Here is a 20,851-nt window from a genome sequence, read left to right as displayed (position 1 = left end):
TGTATTATTATATTTTATACTTTATATAATGTTATAGGAAAGTCCCCTATATATTTGAATATTTTATATATAAATAGGTTATATATAATAACATAACGATAACTCAGTAACAAAATTAGACAAAATTAGAAGTGGTTTTATATAGGACCTGTCTATATATATATATATATATATATAATATATAATCTTTTTTTTTAAATATTCTGCTGTTCAGGGATCTGCATTATTTTAGGGGACATCATTTTTAACAAAGAAACAAAGTAAACGTCTCTGTCTAAACTAATCCATAGCAGGGCAAGGGAAAAAAAACTGTGTTTTCAAGTAACGTCCTTTAGTAGCCATGACAACGCTAGCATTTTAAGGACCTAACCCACAGAGAGGGTTTTCGCATATATCGCCTCTAGTGAAGGTGTATATATTCCTTTTCCCTGTTCTATGCATTTGGCGATGTTTTGTCAAATTTTCAGGCTGCCGGGGGTACGTGCTAGCATTGGTGATGGAGACAACAGCGCCCTGACCTGACCCACAAAAGGCAGAGAGAGAGAGAGACCCGCCATCGGATGAAGCACACTTGTTTGTGCACCGACTAACCCTGTCCTTTGTCCTTTATTCTGTCTGTTTTGCCTAAGTGAATAGACGATACGTTGTTCAAGAATTACAATCGTCAGCTGCATTAGCAAAGTAACCCAATAAACAGTAAGTCTGGAATTGACAAACTTGCTGATTGCTGGCAACTCTTCCTCTGTACTTATTTTCCATTTTTTCCCTTCCTCCACCATTTACGAGAACCTGGGTATAACCGTATTTCTTTTATGAAGTTTAGTTTGGGAATAATGAATATTGCCCCTAGTGAAACTGTGCATGATCTATTCTCATGCAGTGTTCTAGAAATTAGGAAACTCAAGTGTAGATAACAATTCAGGCAAACCCTCTGGATCCTGAGCCCATTGTTTAGAAGAAGAATAAACTTTTCCCAATGCTAAACTTGCATACGGTAGCTGCTAAGTAAGAACACTGTCGTTAATTTTACTGAAGCAGGAAAATTAACTATACTCCGTACATCGACTAAGTGGTTCATCTTAATTTCCCTTTCTATCACAGCACATTTTTCTTTTTTTAACTAGAGTTGTTTGACATTATTTATTTGTTACAGAATTAATCCAATTATTCACTATGTAGTTCCGACTGGCGGCCTAATCTACTTAAGTAATTGTCTGTCTTTTGGGGGTAACCTTTTGCTTCAATTGACAGGTTACGTGTCTTCGGCGGAGCAGTACCACATAAATTATAATAATTAATTTAAAAACTTATTAGCCAAACCCCACCCGTAACACTGGTGAGCCTCGCTAGGAACGCTAATTAATTTAAAGAGAAATGAATCAGGAATCAAATTAATTACACATCAATTTCAGAGAGAAGTCAAATCATATTTAATTTCATGCTAATTCTTCCAAACAAGGAGAAAGGACAAGGTATGACAGCAGTAAGGATACAAAATTAGTGTAGGTAGGGAAGTGTGCATTGAGAGCAGCTAATTTATAATTTGCATTTACACAGTCTTCAAGAAAAAACTTTGCGAGTTTCGGACTGGAAGCAGCATACCTTCCAGGTCATTAACTGAGTTTATCAAACATATTTATTATTTTGCTGTTTGGCCAATGAGTGGGGCTGATATCAAATTTTGTACTAGATAGCTCAGGCCAAGACAAATGTATGGAAAACGATATAGCATCTTTTTTCGTATATATTATGGCATAAATATGCGAAATTCTTCAAAACCAGTAACATTTGTCACTGCAAAGAGTCCACCGACTAAGCGTGACGGAGCTAATAAGTTTTCATATCATGGGAAGCATATCCAATTTCCGTGTCATTAATATAGCAAGCAAACTGCAACAGTTAATTTCATAATTTGCATTTCCAATTAAAGTAAATTCCGGCCACCAGGATGTCACAGATCCATTCCTTTTGTGTCCTCGAACCAGTAGTAAGCATGGAGGATCATTAAGCAGTCGATTCAGAGCGAAAAAAAAGGAAAAGCATAGGTAATAGTAATTTCGTTTTCCATCGCCATAACTTAAAATCCTTTGCATTGTTGGTATATTTAGTTAAAATTTGCATCCCTACATTTGCTTCATTCGTTGTGTGAGAGGAATTCGGGTACTTTATGCTTAATTGTAAACAAACGCCACCCTCAGGATTGTGTATTCCTCCACCGGTGTGCATCCAGCAGTTTGTTTTGAATTTTGCTGTGTTATAGTGGGATTCGTCCGACATTTTGGAACCGGGCTGACCACTTCCCTGTCCACCATCTTAAAACCCTTGTTGTTGTTTTTGTGACTGGTACTTGTGTGGCGCCACAGTCACCTTAGCTTCTGCCTCAACTGCCACTTTGGGAACTACTTTGTTTGCGTAGTAATCCTACTCGTGAAATCTTAGCCAGACATAGACTCGCTAGAAAGGAAATAGGTTAGGATTCCATACAACATATAAAAGCAAGACATAATTTAGTCAGGGAATGATAGGACTTATTTAGGAAATATATATGTGAAGAAGGGGGTTTCTATACAAATACACCGACGTAAGAAATTATATGAAAGAAAAGAACTCCCAAAGTTAATCCTACTTCTCAGTGTAAGTCGTACGACTCGGGCCACAGGGAAAGTTAAGATTGCTAAGACAATCCCCTTAAAACAGCCCAAGAGGATGTATTTCAAAATAAGAAACCTGCCAGTGTGCATTTATAATAAATTTACTCATTTTCTCAGGCCGCATGAACTTTGCTGGCTGAATACCTCTCTCTCTCTCTCTCTCTCTCTTTCTCTCTCTCTCTCTCTCTCGTCTATTCAAGTAAGCGTTTAACCTAAAATCCGAAGTGTACGTGCACCCTCTTCACCGAAAGAATGGGCCGACATAGGAATCATTAATTAAACTAACACAAATAAAAAGAAACACCTCTGTCCCACAGATAGATGAGGACAAGTTAAGCCAACATAAAAATCACAGTTATAGAAAACTGTCAGTCACAAGTGAGGACTTTTATCCAGACCTAAGCAAAAAGTAGCCTTCCTCCCTCTGCATGAAAGGAAGTAGCAGCTGGTACTGGGAACTAGTCACTCATGAGGGCCTCAAAAGCAACAACAACTTATTTTTTCCATTCCGCAGTGCCACTAATCTGAGGCACTGTCTCAACCTGAATAGCTTACATCTCTCTCTCTTTTACCTTCCCTTTCTCTCCCACTCATTTGTTACACTCTGCTGGGACAGAGTGCATTTTCCTTGACTGCAAATTAGTTGAATACAAGTCAAGTGTTGTCCCTAGGAACGCACTGGCACCATAGGGCCACCAAAAAAAAAAAAAAGAAAAACCAATAAAAGGAACACAGAAGAAAGTCCTTTTGCTACATAAGTTACACCAGTGCATAACAATACTGAGTGCCACCAGTGTGACCTTTACAAGGCACACTCAGCCATAGTGTCACCTTATTGAAAAGGTGCCACATCCTTGAAGTGTCACCCTAACTCTGAGGGACACTTCCTCACTACCCAAGTACGTCCAGTTAACCCAGATAGACACCCTTACCCACTAGAACCATGGCAGCAGAGAATCATAGTCTTCATGGAGCTGGGGACGGTGGCAGGACTCACGGGACTGGACCTCACCAAGTGGGTTAAGGAACAGCTGGATGACTTGGCCAAGTAAGAGAAGGAAGAAAGACTGGAACAGCGGAATGATGAAACCGAACAGAGGAGGTAGGAAGAAGAACAGAGGCAGCTGGAAGACGAAAGAGAAGAACAGAGAAAACAGCATGAGTTAAACTTCAAGGAGAGTGAAATAACTCTCAAAGAAAAAGAGCTCGAGCTGGAAAGAACAAGAAGAGAAAATGCTGAAGCTATGGCTATACACCAAGCCTCCAACCCAACCCTGCTGCACTAAATGCTCCAATCTCGAGCATTAATTCCCTCATCCCCAAGTGGACTGAGGAAGAGCCAGAAGCATGGCGCATGGCTGGAGGAAATCGAGGCACTCTTTGATAACTATAGCACCACTGAGACAGAGAGGGCCTTAGTGCTAGCCAAGCACATGGAGGGAAAAGGTAAGGCAGCCCTTCGCTCACTGGAGAAGAGGCAGAGAGGCAACATAGCTGAAGTGTGTAGAGTCATCACAAAGGCCTACAAAATAACCCAAGAGAAATGGAGACTGCAGTTCCAAGGTCTCGCCAAGGAAGTCGGCTGGTCCTGGACTGAATGGGCATGTCACGAGACCCAGTTTGGTGCCTGCTGGTTTGACTCCTTGCCTTGCACTACGTTTGAGGACCTCTTCAATCGGACCATGCTGGAGGATCTCTACCATCGTGTGCCTGGGCCCCTTGCTGTATATCTAAATGATAAGCAACCCACCACCCTTATGGAAGCCTGCCATATGGCCAATTCATGGGAAATCTTCAACCAGTCCCACAGCACACCTCAGCAGCGTATAGTGCCCCCCAGATACCTCTCAGGCTTGACTCGCCCAAAGAATGGACTGCCTAGCAAGCCTCTGTGCACCCACTGTTAGAGGGTAGGGCACACTGAAGCTGAGTGCAGATACAAGCTCGGCACTAACAAGCAGCCTCCTACTAAAATAAGCCAGAACTCCCTCTCCTCTACATCCATGCAGCCCCCTCCACCAACCGTCACCTGGGCCACTGGAGCCCCTACTACGGTCCTGTGCCGATCCTGTGGAGCTATCGGCCACTACAGTGCAGGACATCTGGCCTGTCCACATCATGTCCCCACCAGCAAGTTCGTCAACCTCATTAGCACCTTATTCTCTGCGACCAGGCCGCAGAAGATACTGTACCCCGAGAGACCAGAGACCTAGTTCATCTTGGTGGGCCCCCTTAAGTGCTCTAGCCTGCCCGTGACCCTTCCAGTCATGGTAGATACTGCAGCAGACATTAGTCTTATCTCCAGGGCCCAAGTGCAGCTGGTGCCACGGTTGACAAGAAAACCCGGTGGGAGATGAAGTGGATAGAGGGACACACCATTACCATTCCCACAGTCAAGCTCCAGGCCACAACACCTGGTGGCACACTACTCCACCGCCTTGGCATGGTGGGTGGAATTCAGCCCAGTGGACTTCCTGTTGGTTGGGACCTCCTCTGGGGAAGCCCTTCCCCAACGCCACTTCACAGCCATGCTACCTCCTCCACGGAGGCCCAGACTGTAGGAAAAACCCACGAAGAAAACCCACCATCCGCCATCCGAAGTGGTCAGCGGAAGGGACACACACCAAAACGTTCTCGGCCTAGTCCTCTCCATTCATGAAGGGGGCCAACAAAGAGGTCCTCCCTCGCCCCAAAGAGACATTCAAGAGGAGCAGTACCACTGTAGGACATGTAAGCGGACTGGCCACTCCACTAATTGGAAGGGATGCCCTAGTAAGCAACACCCAGCGGACGCCCCCGAGCAAGACTCTCCAGGAGGATCTGATCTCCAGCTGGGGCAGGAATCTCTGCTGCAGCCAAATTCAAGCCATCTGCGAGATGTTGCATCTCTGGACCCCTTGTCAGGCATGCCTGACCCCTATCCACTGCCAGCGCCACTTGCAAGCACTGAGCAGTGCCACGCTCCATTCGGCATGGACGTTGAGCCACCAATTAAGGAGGACTCTGTGCCTGGCCCAACCCATGAGGTGGATCCTCCTCCGGGAGATCCAGGATCCCTCTCAACATTAATCATGGCAACCGGAGAACCTCCGGCACCCGACACTTCTTCACCCAATCCGTCCCCAGAGGATGAACCCCTGGTGGATCAACCTGTCACACCTTCTCTGGGAAACCAGGAACTGGCCACCTCGGATGCAGAGATCGACATCGCTCTCCCTCTGGTTGTCGCAGCAGCTGGAGTAGGGAGCCCTCCGGCAGCTTCTGAAACTACCTCAGACTTCGCGCCCGCTAGCCCTTCTGGCCTTTCCCCAGAGACAGTGCCCTCATTACCTCCCAGGTCCGATGTAGTTAGGCCTTGGAGGAACCCGAAGAAGAGAAGAAGAAGGGGCGGAAGAGAGCCCAGCAGTTGCAGAGCCATGAGCTCATCCCTGGCACTAGTGCCCTCTCGGCACAGTGCTTTACCATCTTAGAGTGATTCTGGCCCCTTGCCCAGAGGAGGTAGTCAGCGTGATCTCTACCACACAGTAGCCTAGACCAAATTGCATGCTGCGGAGTAGTAACCTTGTAAGTACAGTGTAACTGAAATCAGACAATCTAAACTATTTTGAAGAGAGCCACTACGCTCATGATACGCTTGACCTAAGACCCCAGTGAGGCAAGCATTTATCATATGAGGCAGACCTCATGTGCCAACCAGTAATTATCAATTGTAATGCAGAAAACCTTGTAACTTAGCTAGTTCATTGTCCCTTACGTTGGTGCTACAGCTGTGTTTGGATAGGTTAGGATAGGAGATCCCCATAGAATGTACCATTTGGCTGGGTCTAAAACATGACAATTATAAGAGATGGCATGAAATAACTAAGCACCTTTGTGTACAGTTAGGATTCTGTAAGTAAGTGATGAAAGCTCATATCCATTCTAGAGTTAGGTAGATCTGTGGCTAGTTAGACTGCACGGGACAATTCTGCTCAGGGGAGAAGAGTAAAGTAATAGTGGCGAACAGCTTGCTTAGTACAGGCACTCACTGCCGAAAGGGAGTGAAGGCCCTCTTAAAAGGGGGTGGGGAGCTTTTATTAATATTCTGTTGTTCACCCCCTCTGCATTATTTTAGTAGGGATATCATTCTAACAAAGACAGACAGGACAGTGTCTCTGTCGAAGCTAAGAGTACACGGGCAGGGAGGTAGACTGTGTTTTCAAAAAAGTAACATCCTTTAGTAGCGGATAGGTTAGCATTAAGGACCTAACCCACCTTTAGTGAAGGTGGTCTTAAGCTTCCTTTTTCCCTGTTCTATGCATTCGGCAATGTTTTGTCAAATTTTCAGACTGCCGGAAGCTACATGCCAGCATTGGTGATGGGGACAAAAGTGCCCTGACCTGACCCATGAAAGGCAGAGAGAGATACCCGCCATTGGACGAAGCACACTCATTTCTGTGCCGACTAACCATGTCCTTTGTTCTTTATTCTGTCTGTTTTGCCTAAGTGAATAGACGATACGCGTTCATGAATTCCAATTGTTAGTTGCATTGCACAAGCAACCCACGTAAATGTAAGTCTGGAATTGACAAGTATTGCTGATTGCTGGCAACTCTTCCTCTGTACATATTTTCCATTTTTTCCCCTTCCCCCACCATTTACGAGAACCTGGTATAACCGTATTTCTTTTATGAAGTCTAGTTTGGGAATAATGAATATTGCCTAGTGAAATTACAAAAGCTATTCCCATGCAGTGAGTAGAAATTAGGGAAAATCAAGCGTAAGTAACAATTTAGGCAAGCCTTGGATCCTGAGCCCACTGTTTGTAAGAATAGCTTTTACCAAAACTAAACTTGTGTACGGTAGCCGCTAGAGTAAGAACACTGTTGTGTTATTCTTTACTGAAGCAGAAAATTAACTGTCTGACGTTGACTAAGTGGTTCATGTAATTTGCCTTGCTATCACAGCACATTTTTCTTTGTTGGGACTAGGTGGGTAACGAAGGGGCTTGATGTAATTTATCTGTTACAGAATTAATCCAATTATTCACTACATAGTTCCGACTGGCAACCTAATCCAATTAAGTATTTGTCTGTGTTTTGGGGGTAACTTTTAGCTTCAATTGACAGTTTTCGTGTGACTTTGGCAGAGCAGGGCTGCATAAATTACAATAATTAATTTAAAAACTCATAAGCCAAAAGCTCACACATAACAACATTATATATATATATATATATATATATATATATATATATATATATATATATATATATATATATATATATATATATATATATATATATATAAATATATATATATATATATATATATATATATGCATATATATATATATATATATATATATATATATATATATATATATATATATATATATATATATATATATATATATATATATATATATATATATATATATATATATGCATATATATATGTATATATATATATATATATATATATATATATATATATATATATATATATATATATATATATATAATATATATATATATATATATATATATATATATATATATATATATATCATAAACTATATATATATATATATATATATATATATATACCCCACCTTGGTGAAGAATTATAATACAAAACTATATATATGATATATATACTCTGCTACAATGCCATATATATATATATATATATATATATATAGTCATAAACTACCCCACCTGAGAAGAATTTAAACAAAACTATATTGATGCCACAATGCCAAGAAAAGTCCAGTTTATGAGCAAATAAGTTATGTGAAAACTTACCTTAGAATTTTCCTGGATTTACAATAGAAGGTGGGAGGTCGCCATATTGGAATGAGAATTCTTTTACAAGTTTACAGGGTTTATTACAGAAACTTAGCAAATCAACAATGAGACACGACACCACATAATGCTAAAGCGCAGATTCAGAATAGGACACGGAAACAATAATGCAACGAGTTGGCAACAAAAATGGATTAAAAATGGGGCCAATCTGCAATACAATCAGTTCAATGATCGAATAACATTCAGTCTTACTCTGATTACATGAAATAGTCTCAGGTAATGCAAATGATGGAACTCCAGGATGGGAGAATAATTCCGCATGAGCGGTTGGGTCTGTGCGGAATCGTTACTGATTGCGACCAGGAATTATCAGGATTTTGGTGGCAGGCGAGATACTGGGCATGGATAGCGATCGTTCCGTGTGCATCCCTGAAAGAGACGTCTCAGTTAGGAATGACGGTGTACACTGAAGGATGGAATTTTACTGTAAAATATGTCGCACAATACGTTCTTAAATACGAAACATAACGTTAGCCTAGAAGATGACTATACTGAAATCACGTATGTACAATCGGAGAATCAGCCCTGGTAGGCTTTAATAATGAACACATGATTGCACTCCCACAAAGATGGAAATGAACTCTGTTACAGATTAACTTAAATAGCCCTTAAATTGCACTGGTGGAGGGATAATTGATTATCACAGGATCTTTACTTAAGTTCAAAGATGCACTAAATGGCAAGGCATGGGGATACAGGTAGGTGAACAAGGGAGGATTGCGTTGTGGAGGAGGTTAAAGTTTAAAGAAATGGAAATTTTAAGAAGTTTAGTAAAAGGGAGAGGGCTGGTCTTGACTACTTGCAAACATACGAACCTTTTATGACTGTTGGCCAGTGCCTACAACCATTCCCACGTCCTTTTGAAGTCAGTCCAACCAGCGGAGTTGGAGAAAAGCAGCGTCGATCCGCCACAGATGAAATCAGAGTCGTCTCTGTCCTGCTTTTTCAAAAGCAGGCGTGTTCGGGCGTCTGGCGGGCCAACCGTAACTGCTACAAGCATGTCAAAAGGCCAGCAAGGAGGGCATGGGAAAAGCACTTATCATTATATGCCTACAGATTAAAAGACTACCTGTTCCCTAGCTCTAAATGCCATTTTCCCTTCCCAATCCCTACCTGTCTCCCCATTTGTGATGGGGAAAGGGGTTCTGGTATTGTTTTTCTGGATCGCGCGATGTTGGGGGGAGTTAAGGAGGTACAGGCCTACTAACGGCTGTTGACTGGTTCAAATAAGTGCGGTTTTTACACTCGACTCGAGAGGCAGAGGAATAATAGATTCATTCAAAATTGATTGCAGAATTAAATATACAGGAAGGAGGATGTTTATTCTTGACAATATATACACCACTCAATACTAGGCTGCAGCTCTCAAAATCATAACTCGTAGGCATCCAGAGAAGGCACTCAATACAGTTGATAGTTTATTCCTAATGCCGACGTTTCCTTTACATTGTTGCATTTTCCAGGCTAAAATACAGCGAGCTGACCCAATAATTAATCATAAAACATTTATTACAACAACTGATTAAAACACTTTGCAGTATTGTCTCATTTAAAATGCTAATTGTTTTAAAAATATCAGAGGCACCATGACACTAAAAAGGGACCTACAGACAGGAGCTAAAACAAGACTATTGAAAGAAGGAGAGAAAAATATAAATTAAAACAAAAATAGATAAAAAGGGAAAACAAAGGTAACGATAAGGCGAATAGGACCATCAAGCAATAAACAGCTGAGTAGATGATGTTTGAGTGTTCAATGATGGAACTGTTAATTTTATCATTATGGATTCTAAGGTTGTTAAGTCACTGTCTTTCTGTGTTTGCCCTATTATTCCGGAAAGTCTTTCTTGTCTATAGTGTTTTGCGTAATTTGGAATGGTTCCTTATGTTGGATTGTTCTGGGTTGGACAATCTGCTCCCGGTTCGGAAGCTAATTCCTCTCTGGGAGTCTATGTGTACCCTCAGCAGTCTTTTGGTACATCCAACGTAAGTCCCCTGGTTACACCTGGGGTAAGTATACTTGTAAACGACGTTGGATGTAAACAACGGACTAACTTTGTCAGAAGCGAAAAAGGACCTGATAGTGCAAGGATTTTTGGGGATTAATTTTAGGTTCAGGGCAGGCAGTTCTCTGAAATAAATTTAGACATTTTTCTAAAATTATCGTCATATAGGTAAAGGAACGTTGCAAACATTTTCATTTTTGTACTGTGGATGGCGTGGGTTTTCCATTTTTTTATTTAAAACCTGTTTAAAGCCCTGAAAAACAGCTTTTGAGGAAAACAGTTGTTTTTGAAGTAGTTAGCCAGGAGTTATGATCTCTTCATGGAAGGTCATCAATTCGATGAGTGTGTAAAGGTCTGTGGAGGAGTAGAAATGGGTTTAATTTAAAATTAAAATAACAGAAGCTTTACAAATTCGTACCCAAACCTGTGAAAAGTATCTTTCTATAAATACCTGTATAAAAACCTTGTTCATTTCTAGAGACTAGAACGTCAGGAACGGTAATTTATTATTAGAATCTTTCTCCAGAGTAAACTTTATGTTCGGGTGTTGAGTATTAATATAGTCTAAAGAGTCAGCATTAAAATCACGTTTGAACAAAGCGGGCGTGTCATCGACTTAACGTTTGTAAAACAGGGGTGGAAAGAAGGGCAGCTATCAGCGCCTGCTCTTCCAGAAGCTCTGAAGATATTGGCGAAAACCGGACGTAAAGGGAACCCATTGCCATCCCATCCACCTGTCTATATATACACAATGTCATTAAAAATAAAAAGGCGGTGTCAGCACGACCAATTCTAAAAATTGTTTTAAATAACGTCTGTTAAAATTATGAAATAAGATATCAAACTAGAAAAATACTTATTTAGAATAATGTCGATGGTCTCTCCCACAGGGACGTTTGTGAATAGGGATTCCACATCCAGGCTAACCATGTATAAGTCAGAATCTTCTTTAATAACGTCATCTTTAAAACTAGCTGAGTTCTAATAGAGAAAGAATTTATAATGCTAGGGTTCTAATATTGGTACAAGGTATTTAGCGATATTATAATTTGCTGTATTCATTCATGAGAGAATAGGCCGCATTGGGGTACCTACCTTGTGCACTTTGGGCAAACCATACATTACTCCATATGACGAACCTGTGACAAAAAGGTTTTGGTAGGTGCGTTCGTCTATGACACTGTTTTGTTTTAACGTCCTTAAAATTCTGTTTATCTTATCTTCCATTTTGATGATATTATATAGGTCTGGAGAACCTATTTTTTCGAATTTTGTTCGGTCGCTTAATATGCTTTCCATTTTATTGATATAGTCCTGATGGTTATTCTCCAAAGAGACGAACTCCAGGGTAATGGAATCAATTCATTAAGATAATTTCTGTGGGGCCAGCAACAGGTTTGCAATCAGGCTGCGACCAGGAATGGTTTGCATAATTTGGATGGCAGTCAGAATTAGGGGACATAGATTGGCAACTGAGCAGATGATGACTCCCTGCAGAGAGTTAGGAGTTAACACCACACGAAAAGAAAGAAAATCTCCCCATAAAAAGTATTACACAAATGCACATTCTTAAATTCTAAACATTAAATAGACCAGATGATAATTATAAGAAATCACGTAATCACAATCTTGGAATCGTAGTGGATTGGGCTCTGAAACAATGAACACATGTTGCCGACAAACAAAGGAGAAACTTCAACACTTGTATCAATTAGACTAATTGCCCTTAATTTGCACTGGGAAAGGGATAATTGGATATTTATCACTGGATCTTTTTACTTGATTTCAAGACACGGTACAGGACGATTTACAGGATGCTGAAGCAGGACAACTTAACAAAGGGAAATGCTTTAGTGGAGAAAGGAATTGAAGTTTAAAGGAATGGAAAATTTAAGGATTTTCAGGCAGGAGGGAAAGGGCTGGCATACTGACTGCTTGCGAGCCACGAACCTGGTCTACAGTTGTTGGTGCCAAACAAGCGATTCGGCCGTGTATCGAAGGTAGTTTCACCCAACGTAGAATGGAAAGGGAAACAGACGTACGTCCCTGACAAGATACAGGAGGCCTCTGAACTCACTTCCCTCAGATGGCTGCGGCTGGTGTGGGCTGTGTTTGTCAAAATTTAGGCCTATTGGACCTGCAAAAAGTTATACAGCCAGCAAAAAAGTAGAGGGAAAGGATCCTTAAAGATTAAGTACTCAGAGGTTAAGGTCCTACCTGGCGGCTAGCCCCTACTATGCCTATTCAGCTCTCAATACCTAACTACTCCCACATCGTGTGATGGGGGTGAAAAGGGGGTCCCCATTCTTTCCCCAGATCAGGTGATTGGGGGGGAAGTGATTTCTACATTGGTACAAACTGGTGTGAACGGCTATTCTCTGGTTCAAAATACGTTTGTTTCTCCCTCGCCTGCCATATTCCCCTGCCCCGATAGTCAAATGAACAGAGAATCTGCATTTCAAAACAATGATGCACTGGCTTCTAAATGAGGGAGGGACAAATCCTTTGGAAAGGCCTTCACGCCCTTTTGGGTGTGAGGGTCTTAGCTAATTCCTACCGACTGACAGCCAGTGACCTTACATAAAGTGTATTGCGGCACTGCAACAGCTAAAGGAACCTACCTAACTGCTAAGAGGGGTTCTGAATTGGCTCATTTATGGGCCTAACCTACCTAAGGGTATAGACACTTCTGCTAACGGTTTCTGACGAAAGGAGAAATCTACGCCTAGGCAAATGCACATGGCAAACACCTAACCTAACCTACCATCCCCATGACTCTGGCACTGAACGAGTTGGCACTAATGCAGAGCACGCAATGAATCATGATCGGCACAACGATTTACGATTAACATGCAACACATGGACACATAAATAACTTGATGAGTAATTCACAATGTACGATTAAGTAATGTATCAGTTTGAGTCTGGAGTGGGTTTGAAGAAGGTTAGTTGGAAACCTAAATGGTTTAAAAGCGCTAATTGTAAGCTAAAACTCTTACATCCTAGTAATATTCAATCATTTACCTTCATTTTGCAACAAATTGGAAGTCTCTAGCACAATATTTTGATTTATAGTGAATTTTTTAAAAAACTTTTTCCTTACGTCCGTGCGCAGTAACTCTGCCGAAAATCTGAGAAATTCTTTCGTCACTTTGTCGTAATGTTTGCACCGTTTTATATTAGCCATTACATAAAGTTTTATATATGAAAATGTGCGCAATTTCATGTAAAATACAACAAAATCAACCCATGGTTGTAGCTTTTATCAGTTTTGAAATATTTTCATAAATGACGTATGGGTACTAAAATTTCAACCTTCGGTCAACTTTGACTTGACAGAAATGGTAAAAAAATGCAATTGTAAGCTAAAACTCTTACATTCCAGTAATATTCAATCATTTACCTTCATTTTGCAACAAATTGGAAGTCTCTAGCACAATATTTCGATTTATGGTGAATTTTTGAAAAAAACTTTTTCCTTACGTCCACGCGCGGTAACTCGGCCGAAAATCTCAGAAATTCTTTCATCATTTTGTCGTAATTTTAGCACCGTTTTATACTAGCCGTTACATAAAGTTTTATATATGAAAATGTGTGCAATTTCATGTAAAATACAACAAAAAACAACACACGGTTGTAGCTTTTAATAGTTTTGGAAATATTTTCTCATATAAATCACTTATAACTGCCAAAATTTCAACCTTGTTCAACTTTTTGACTCGAAGGAAATGGTAAAAAAACGCAATTGTAAGACAAAACTATTACATTGTAGTAATATTCAATCATTTACCTTCATTTTGCAACAAATTGGAAGTCTCTAGCACAATATTTCAATTTATGGTGAATTTTTTAAAAAAACTTTTTCCTTACGTCCGCGCTAGAAATTCTTTCGTCACGTTGTCGTAATGTTTGCACCGTTTTATATTAGTCGTTACATAAAGTTTTATATATGAAAATGTGCTTAATTTCAAGGTAGAATACAACAGAAATAATTCATGTTTAGAAGCTACCAGTTTGAAATATTTTCATATAAATCACGATAACTGCTGTATCTTCAACCTTCGGTCAACTTTAACTCGACCGAAATGGTAAAAAAATGCAATTGTAAGCTAAAACTCTTACATCCTTGTAATATTCAGCCATTTACCTTCATTTTGCAACAAATTGGAAGTCTCTAGCACAATATTTCAATTTATGGTGAATTTTTGAAAAACTTTTTCCTTATGTCCGCGTGGTAACTCTGCCGAAAATCTCAGAAATTCTTTCGTCACTTTGTCGTAATGTTTGCACCGTTTTATATTAGCCATTACATAAAGTTTTATATATGAAAATGTGCGCAATTTCATGTAAAATACAACAAAAACAACCCATGGTTGTAGCTTTTATCAGTTTTGAAATATTTTCATATAAATGACGATAAGTGCCAAAATTTCAACCTTCAGTCAACTTTGGCTTGAAGGAAATGGTCGAAAAATGCAATTGTAAGCTAAAACTCTTACATTCTAGTAATATTCAATCATTTACCTTCATTTTGCAACAAATTGGAAGTCTCTAGCACAATATTTCGATTTATGGTGAATTTTTGAAAAAAGCTTTTTCCTTACGTCCACGTGCGATAACTCGGCAGAAAATCTCAGAAATTCTTTCGTCACTTTGTTGTAATTTTTGCACCGTTTTATATTAGCCGTTACATAAAGTTTTATATATGAAAATGTGCGCAATTTCATGTAGAATACAACAAAAAATAACTCATGGTCGAAGCTTTTATCAGTTTTGGAATATTTTCATATAAATAACGATAAGTGCTGTATTTTCAATCTTCGTCAACTTTCACTAATCGTAAATTGTCGAAAAACGCAATTGTAAGCTAAAACTCTTACATTCTAGTAACATTCAATCATTTACCTTCATTTTGTAACAAACGGGAAGTCTCTAGCACAATATTTCGATTTATGGTGAATTAAAAAAAAAAAACTTTTTCCTTACGTCCGCGCATGGTAACTCTGCTGAAAATCTCAGAATTTCTTTAGTCACCTTGTCGCAATTTTCGCACCATTTTATATGAATGTAGCATAAAGTGGTTATACATGAAAATGTGCGTAATTTCATGTAGAATACAACAAAAATAAACTCATGGTCGTAGCTTTATCAGTTTTGAAATATTTTCATATAAATCACGAGTATTTCGATTTATGGTGAATTTTAGAAAACTTGTTTACGTCCGCACGTTACTTAATTCATGCATCATTTTGTGATAATATTTTCTCTGTGTTGCTTTGATCGTTTTACAATTTGTTATATACCAAAACCATCGCAATTTAGTGTATAATACAACAAAAAAATAACTCAGCTTTAACCGCTTTGCTCACAGTGCATTTTGTATACAATTATATATGAAATTTTTTCTTTACGCTGTCATAAATTCCAATATTATATATGATGATGATATTTTTTCATTTCTGATGGCGAATACTAAACTTCAGGCAGTACAAAAAAAGTAGCCAAAAATGAACTCTTAATTTTAAAAACTAAGCGTGCTGTTATTTTTTGAAAAAAACTTTTTTCCACTTCGGCGCTAACTCCCGAATGCCGCCGGCATACGCCAGACACTTTTGTAAATAGAGGCCCGGCGTTTAAGGGTTAACTACCATCCAGGAGGCAGCAGGAGTCCTGCTGTGCCCATATGTAAACATTCCATTTGCTTTTGGACCATCGTGCGGTGCAGACGTGTTTCTTCCCTCTCTGCCCTGACTTCTGTTGAGCTGTTTTTTCCTGGTGGGATCTTTCTCTTTTTCCTTGTATGGTTGCTTTGTGTGTTTGGAATGCAAGCTCACGAAGGTAATAAGTCTCATAAGCCCACTTTCCCCCAGCGTGTGTATCCTGGGGTTGGCGGAAGATGTGCAGTAGCTTCAGATCTATGTTGATGTGGACACGCATGCCCTTTGCTCTTCTTGCAGGGGCCATGTGTGTTCTAGAGATTCTACTTTTGCCGAGTGTTGCTCCTGGTCAGCTGAGCAGTGGGCGAAGTTTGAGGGTGTGGAAGCGGCGGGGGGGAGGGCGATCAGGACGACATCTTGTCGGGGGGCCTCTCCCATGCCAGCAGGGGAGACTTTCCCCCCAGAACGAGAGGAGACTCCCTCGACTAACCTGACTTTCCACTTCAGGTTTGGTGGTAGAGGCTTCCCTCAGGAAGCAGGCTAGTGGTTTGTCTGCAGCCTGGCTCCACCTGGGTCTTTCCGGCATTCCATCCCCGGAGGGTCTCATGTCCCATCTGACTGAGCTCCAGTGGTAAACCACACTGCGGCTACCTCTGCCACCAGTACTGCGACCATGACAGCCTTCTCTAAGATGCCAGTAACGGTCTCGTCTCACCTGGTAACCCAGGTGACTGCCGTGCTGGCATCCCAGCACATAGTGCCCTTGCCTCCTGGCTTCACCGTGGCCCCACTGTCCCAGCACGGACCCTCTGTGACGGTGCCGCCTCCATGCCTCACATGATGGTTACCACTCCTGCTGTTCCTGGCTTCGCTGGCTCCTGGGCTATCTTGGCTGCTCCACCTGCCCCGGCTATCCCAGTTGTCCTAGTCACAGCTCCTGGCTCCCCTGGCTCCCAGCCTGACCTGGCTCCTCCACCTGCCCAGGCTATTCTAGTCGCCTCAGTCGCTGCTCCTGGCTTTCCTGGCTCCCGAGCTGTACTGGCTGCCCTGGTATTCCAGTCACCATTCCCGTAGATGACGTTCCTGCTGCCCGAGTCACTCCCGCTACCCTGGCCACCCCAGCTGCTTCCTTTTGGATGTGCATTGACCAAGATGATAAAGAAGAAGTCGAAAGAGAGGTCTAGGAAGGTGTCATTGTCTTCGTCTTTGTCGTCATCGTCGTCGTCTGCTACCACCTCCCCTTCTTCCAAGGCTCGTTGGTCGAAGAAGAAGGCTGTCTCTCCCCCTCCTCCCAAGAAATCCCATCCTGGGACTTCTGGCGGGACTCAAGCAATTTCCCTTCACAGGGGAAGCAGTGCGATCTCTCGTTGGATCTTTCCAACCTTCGGGTTAGGGAACCGAATCGCTAACCCCTGGGTCTAGCGTTTCGGGAGCCGTGGGCGTGCAAGCCTCAGTTTGCACACCCAATTGCTGTTCCTAAGAAGTCTGCTCTGAAGGCTGGCACTGTGTCAGGCTCTCGTTTGCAAGCCGCTCTGAGTACCCAGGTCTCTAAGGAGACTCAGGTATCCCAAACCAGTATCAGAGAGTCTGCTCACCGTACCAATTCAGGCACAGGACAGGAGAACGAGCCACAACATGCAGGTGTCTCGGCTCTGCCTGCTTGTCCCCACTCAACCCACTTTTGTTGGTACTTTGGGAGACCACCTTTACTAATCCTCGTCCACACGCAACCCGGGCTTTGTCGGTACCTTGGGAGACCAGAGAATTTCCACTCCTAATTCCCGCTGTAGCCTGCTGCATCAGGGTGGGAGATCATTCATACACATCCTTCCGGGAAAATTCCAAATTCCCATAGCTCTGGAAAATTAATTTTGTATTACTTGCATCCTCTCCCACCTGCAAAATAATGGCAAGAACTCAGCAAAGTGAAGATTTCAAATTCTTCATGACCTCAGGGAAGGAACTTGGTCTTTCCAGGGGAGAACTAAGAGGCTGGGCACAGGAGAGGATGGATGAGATAAAGAAAGAAAGGAAGGCAGAAAGAGAGGCCCAAGAGAGAGTAGAAGAAGCAGAGAGAAAGAAAGGGAAGGAGAGACTGGCCTGGCAGAGAAAGAGAAGAAGCAGAGAGACAGAACGAGAAGCAGGGAGACTTGCCCAAGAGAAAAGAGAGGCTATGGAAAGGGAAGAAAAAGGACAAGCAGACCACCCCATGAACTGAGCTGCTGCAACGATGTGGCCCTTTGCCTCCACCTGCCACCCAGAGATGAATGCCTTCAGCCAGGCACTCCGCCTGCATGTAAAATGGATGGAGGCCGAGCCCTAGTTTTGCTTGACAACGCTGAGATTGTCCTAAAGGCCTTCTGATTTTACCAAAATCCTCTTCCTGGTATTGGGCAAGTTCCTTTGAGGAAGGCCTTCATTAACTTTTCATAAAGTCTCGGGCATTGGAGGAGCAAGAAATTGGGATGTTGTCCGCCAGACTATCTCCAATGGGCGTATGAAATCACCTGAATGCTGGAGGATTTGCTGACAAAGGGCAAGTTAAGGAAGCAACCAGACCTGGGCAGATGAGCCTACCAGTCCGAGCGCGTGCCATGCCAAATGGTTCGAGTCATTGGGGGTTACAACCTCAACAAGTCCATTGAACAAATGAAGATAGAGCCTTCATACTTCACGCCTCCAGCCTGCAGTGCACACTTTGTCGAAGGAGTCCCCTGACCTTAGTGGATTGAAAAGATTAGCTGGACATCTGGGATACCCATCATCCACAGGAGAGCTCCCCTGAAGAAGAAGATTCAGCCACCTCATGGCTCTCAGGTGCCCTCAGCAGAAGAGTGGGCAATCCTCGAAACCTGCAACATGTGGGTACTGTAATAAGATAGGGCATCCCACCAAACAGTGCCGGAATAAGCCCACCGTAAATGCTAAGCCCTCTCCCCACCCCCTATCACATAACATGCCTGCACCCTCCTCAGGGGCAGTGTGAAAGGATTATAGTAAAAATTACTGCACCTAATGCAATGTCTATGGGCATTCTGCATCATGGGTGAGATGCCCTAATAATAACTCAAAACCCGCCTCCGTCGCCTTAGTGGTGACTAATTCCAAGTCCCTGGGCCCTCCTGCAGAAAGAACCCATCTATGTAGCCCCTCCCCAGGGTAAGTACCTAGCGTGCCGAGTCATGGCATTCGATGACTTTTGCGCCCAGATTTCCCTCATACGGGAAGACAGAATTCCGTATGGGGCAGTTATAAACAGGCGGAAGTTAGTAACAATCAAGGGAGTGAATCGCAACAAAATGATCCTCCCTACAGTCCAACTGAGGGTCACCAGACCGCAAAGCCAGAATGTTGTATCTTGCTGTAGCGATACACATTCCAGGAGGCTATGACGTCCTCCTGGGCCAGGACTTTATTTCCCCCTCTAAACCACGACAATTTTGGGGTCCAAATTCCCCAAATAATCCTCCAGATCCAAGTCCAGTGCCCGGCACTGCCTCAGTGCCAGTGCCGAGGCCCCAGCCAGATCTCCCTTCAGGAGAATCTCGCCCATCAACTCCTCTGCTAGTTCCACTTGGGCACACTGAGCAGTGCCAATCTCCGTCCGTCCAGACAGACGAGACCACTACCACATCGCTACCAGCGCCAGTGCCAATGTCAGTGCCAGAGCACGCCCCTGGTCCCCCTCCAAGGGATCCACCTCCAAACCCCCTCTCTTTGCCCAGCCTGGTTCCACTGCCAGTGTCGGTAGCAAGAGAGACGGGCTCACCTAAAGGCATGGATTCACAACCTAGGCCTAAGCTGGTCACCCCTGCCTACGAGTCAACCACACCCGCTCTAGACCGTCTCCTTTCTCTAGCCGCCAGCCGCAGATACCTTTGCGAGTCCTGATTCTGCCCCGCCTTGCTTGGCCGATGAACTCTGCGAGCTGCACCACCACGTCCGAGTTGGTGAACAAAATTCCTGTGTCAGTTGTTTTTTTTTGACCCAGATGGCACCCCTTGCCGCCCTTCGGCCTCGGGCCCTCCGATTCCCCGGCCGAGGACAACGGTCCAAGGAAGAGAGGTTCGCAACGGAATTACCATGGGTGTGGGCAATTCCAGGTAGTCCCCAAAGAGCTCTAGAGCTCTTCTGGACACCTGTGCCAACTTGGCTCGGTGCCACCTCCTCATCTTTCAAAGGTCTTGGCACCTCTCCTCCAGAAGAGGATGTCAAGGCCCTCCACTATCTTCTTCCTTTCCTCTGGAACTTCTATCCCTCATCCTTCTCTGTGGATCTTTCCTTTCCGCTTTTCTTTAATTATCACCACAAGAGGCAGTTAAAATATGGGATATCATCCCTTTAAAATGCATTAATCATTTTGCTATGAAGCAGTAAGAGATACAGAGTGGGAAGTTGCACGCCCTTGCGCCTGTACCTTGGCACAGGGCATGCATGTCAGCTCTTCCTGAAGGGGTTGTGCCCTTTGGGTTTCCTTTTCCAGCCCTTGGGCTGAGAGACAGTCCTGGCCGTCATCTATTGGCGACGGACGTTAAATTCATACATAAACAATAAATACCTCACTCTATTATCATTGGCGCTTCTGCGTGTATCATTTACTCTTTTATTTATTTGTCTTTTTTCTATTTGTTAACGAACCTTGAGTCACAAGGCTCCTGCCCTTGTGTTTTAACATCACCTTTGTAATACCA

At 42.6% G+C, this 20,851-nt stretch overlaps 3 protein-coding genes across 3 annotated transcripts; all 3 read left to right on the top strand.

The window, feature by feature from the left end:
* Positions 1-5,004: 5,004 nt before the first annotated feature.
* Positions 5,005-6,184, top strand: LOC136844108 (cell surface glycoprotein 1-like). Its single transcript, XM_067113120.1, has 3 exons — positions 5,005-5,254; positions 5,313-5,998; positions 6,122-6,184. The coding sequence occupies exons 1-3, from the start codon at positions 5,005-5,007 to the stop codon at positions 6,182-6,184; spliced, it is 999 nt and encodes a 332-aa protein (XP_066969221.1).
* Positions 6,185-17,312: 11,128 nt separating this feature from the next.
* Positions 17,313-18,378, top strand: LOC136844106 (octapeptide-repeat protein T2-like). The gene is made up of 3 exons (XM_067113119.1): positions 17,313-17,514; positions 17,673-17,843; positions 18,116-18,378. Exons 1-3 carry the CDS (start codon positions 17,313-17,315, stop codon positions 18,376-18,378), a joined length of 636 nt encoding a protein of 211 aa, XP_066969220.1.
* Positions 18,379-19,508: 1,130 nt separating this feature from the next.
* LOC136844105 (uncharacterized) lies at positions 19,509-20,051 on the top strand. Its single transcript, XM_067113118.1, has one exon. It carries the CDS (start codon positions 19,509-19,511, stop codon positions 20,049-20,051), a length of 543 nt encoding a protein of 180 aa, XP_066969219.1.
* Positions 20,052-20,851: the final 800 nt, after the last annotated feature.

The sequence above is a fragment of the Macrobrachium rosenbergii genome, chromosome 12 (genome assembly GCF_040412425.1).
Source record: "Macrobrachium rosenbergii isolate ZJJX-2024 chromosome 12, ASM4041242v1, whole genome shotgun sequence".
Classification (NCBI taxonomy): Eukaryota; Metazoa; Arthropoda; class Malacostraca; order Decapoda; family Palaemonidae; genus Macrobrachium; species Macrobrachium rosenbergii.
Note: the sequence above shows the minus strand (reverse complement) of the source record. Positions and strands in the feature narration are given on the sequence as shown.

Coding starts and splice junctions, on each gene's coding strand:
- LOC136844105 (XM_067113118.1), top strand. CDS start 19,509: ATGTTGTATCTTGCTGTAGCGATACACATTCCAGGAGGCTATGACGTC.
- LOC136844106 (XM_067113119.1), top strand. CDS start 17,313: ATGATAAAGAAGAAGTCGAAAGAGAGGTCTAGGAAGGTGTCATTGTCT. Junction 17,515..17,672: donor TTCCCTTCACAGGGGAAGCA/GTGCGATCTCTC, acceptor GCACTGTGTCAG/GCTCTCGTTTGCAAGCCGCT. Junction 17,844..18,115: donor TCCCCACTCAACCCACTTTT/GTTGGTACTTTG, acceptor TCATGACCTCAG/GGAAGGAACTTGGTCTTTCC.
- LOC136844108 (XM_067113120.1), top strand. CDS start 5,005: ATGAAGTGGATAGAGGGACACACCATTACCATTCCCACAGTCAAGCTC. Junction 5,255..5,312: donor ACCATCCGCCATCCGAAGTG/GTCAGCGGAAGG, acceptor CCATTCATGAAG/GGGGCCAACAAAGAGGTCCT. Junction 5,999..6,121: donor TACCTCCCAGGTCCGATGTA/GTTAGGCCTTGG, acceptor TTACCATCTTAG/AGTGATTCTGGCCCCTTGCC.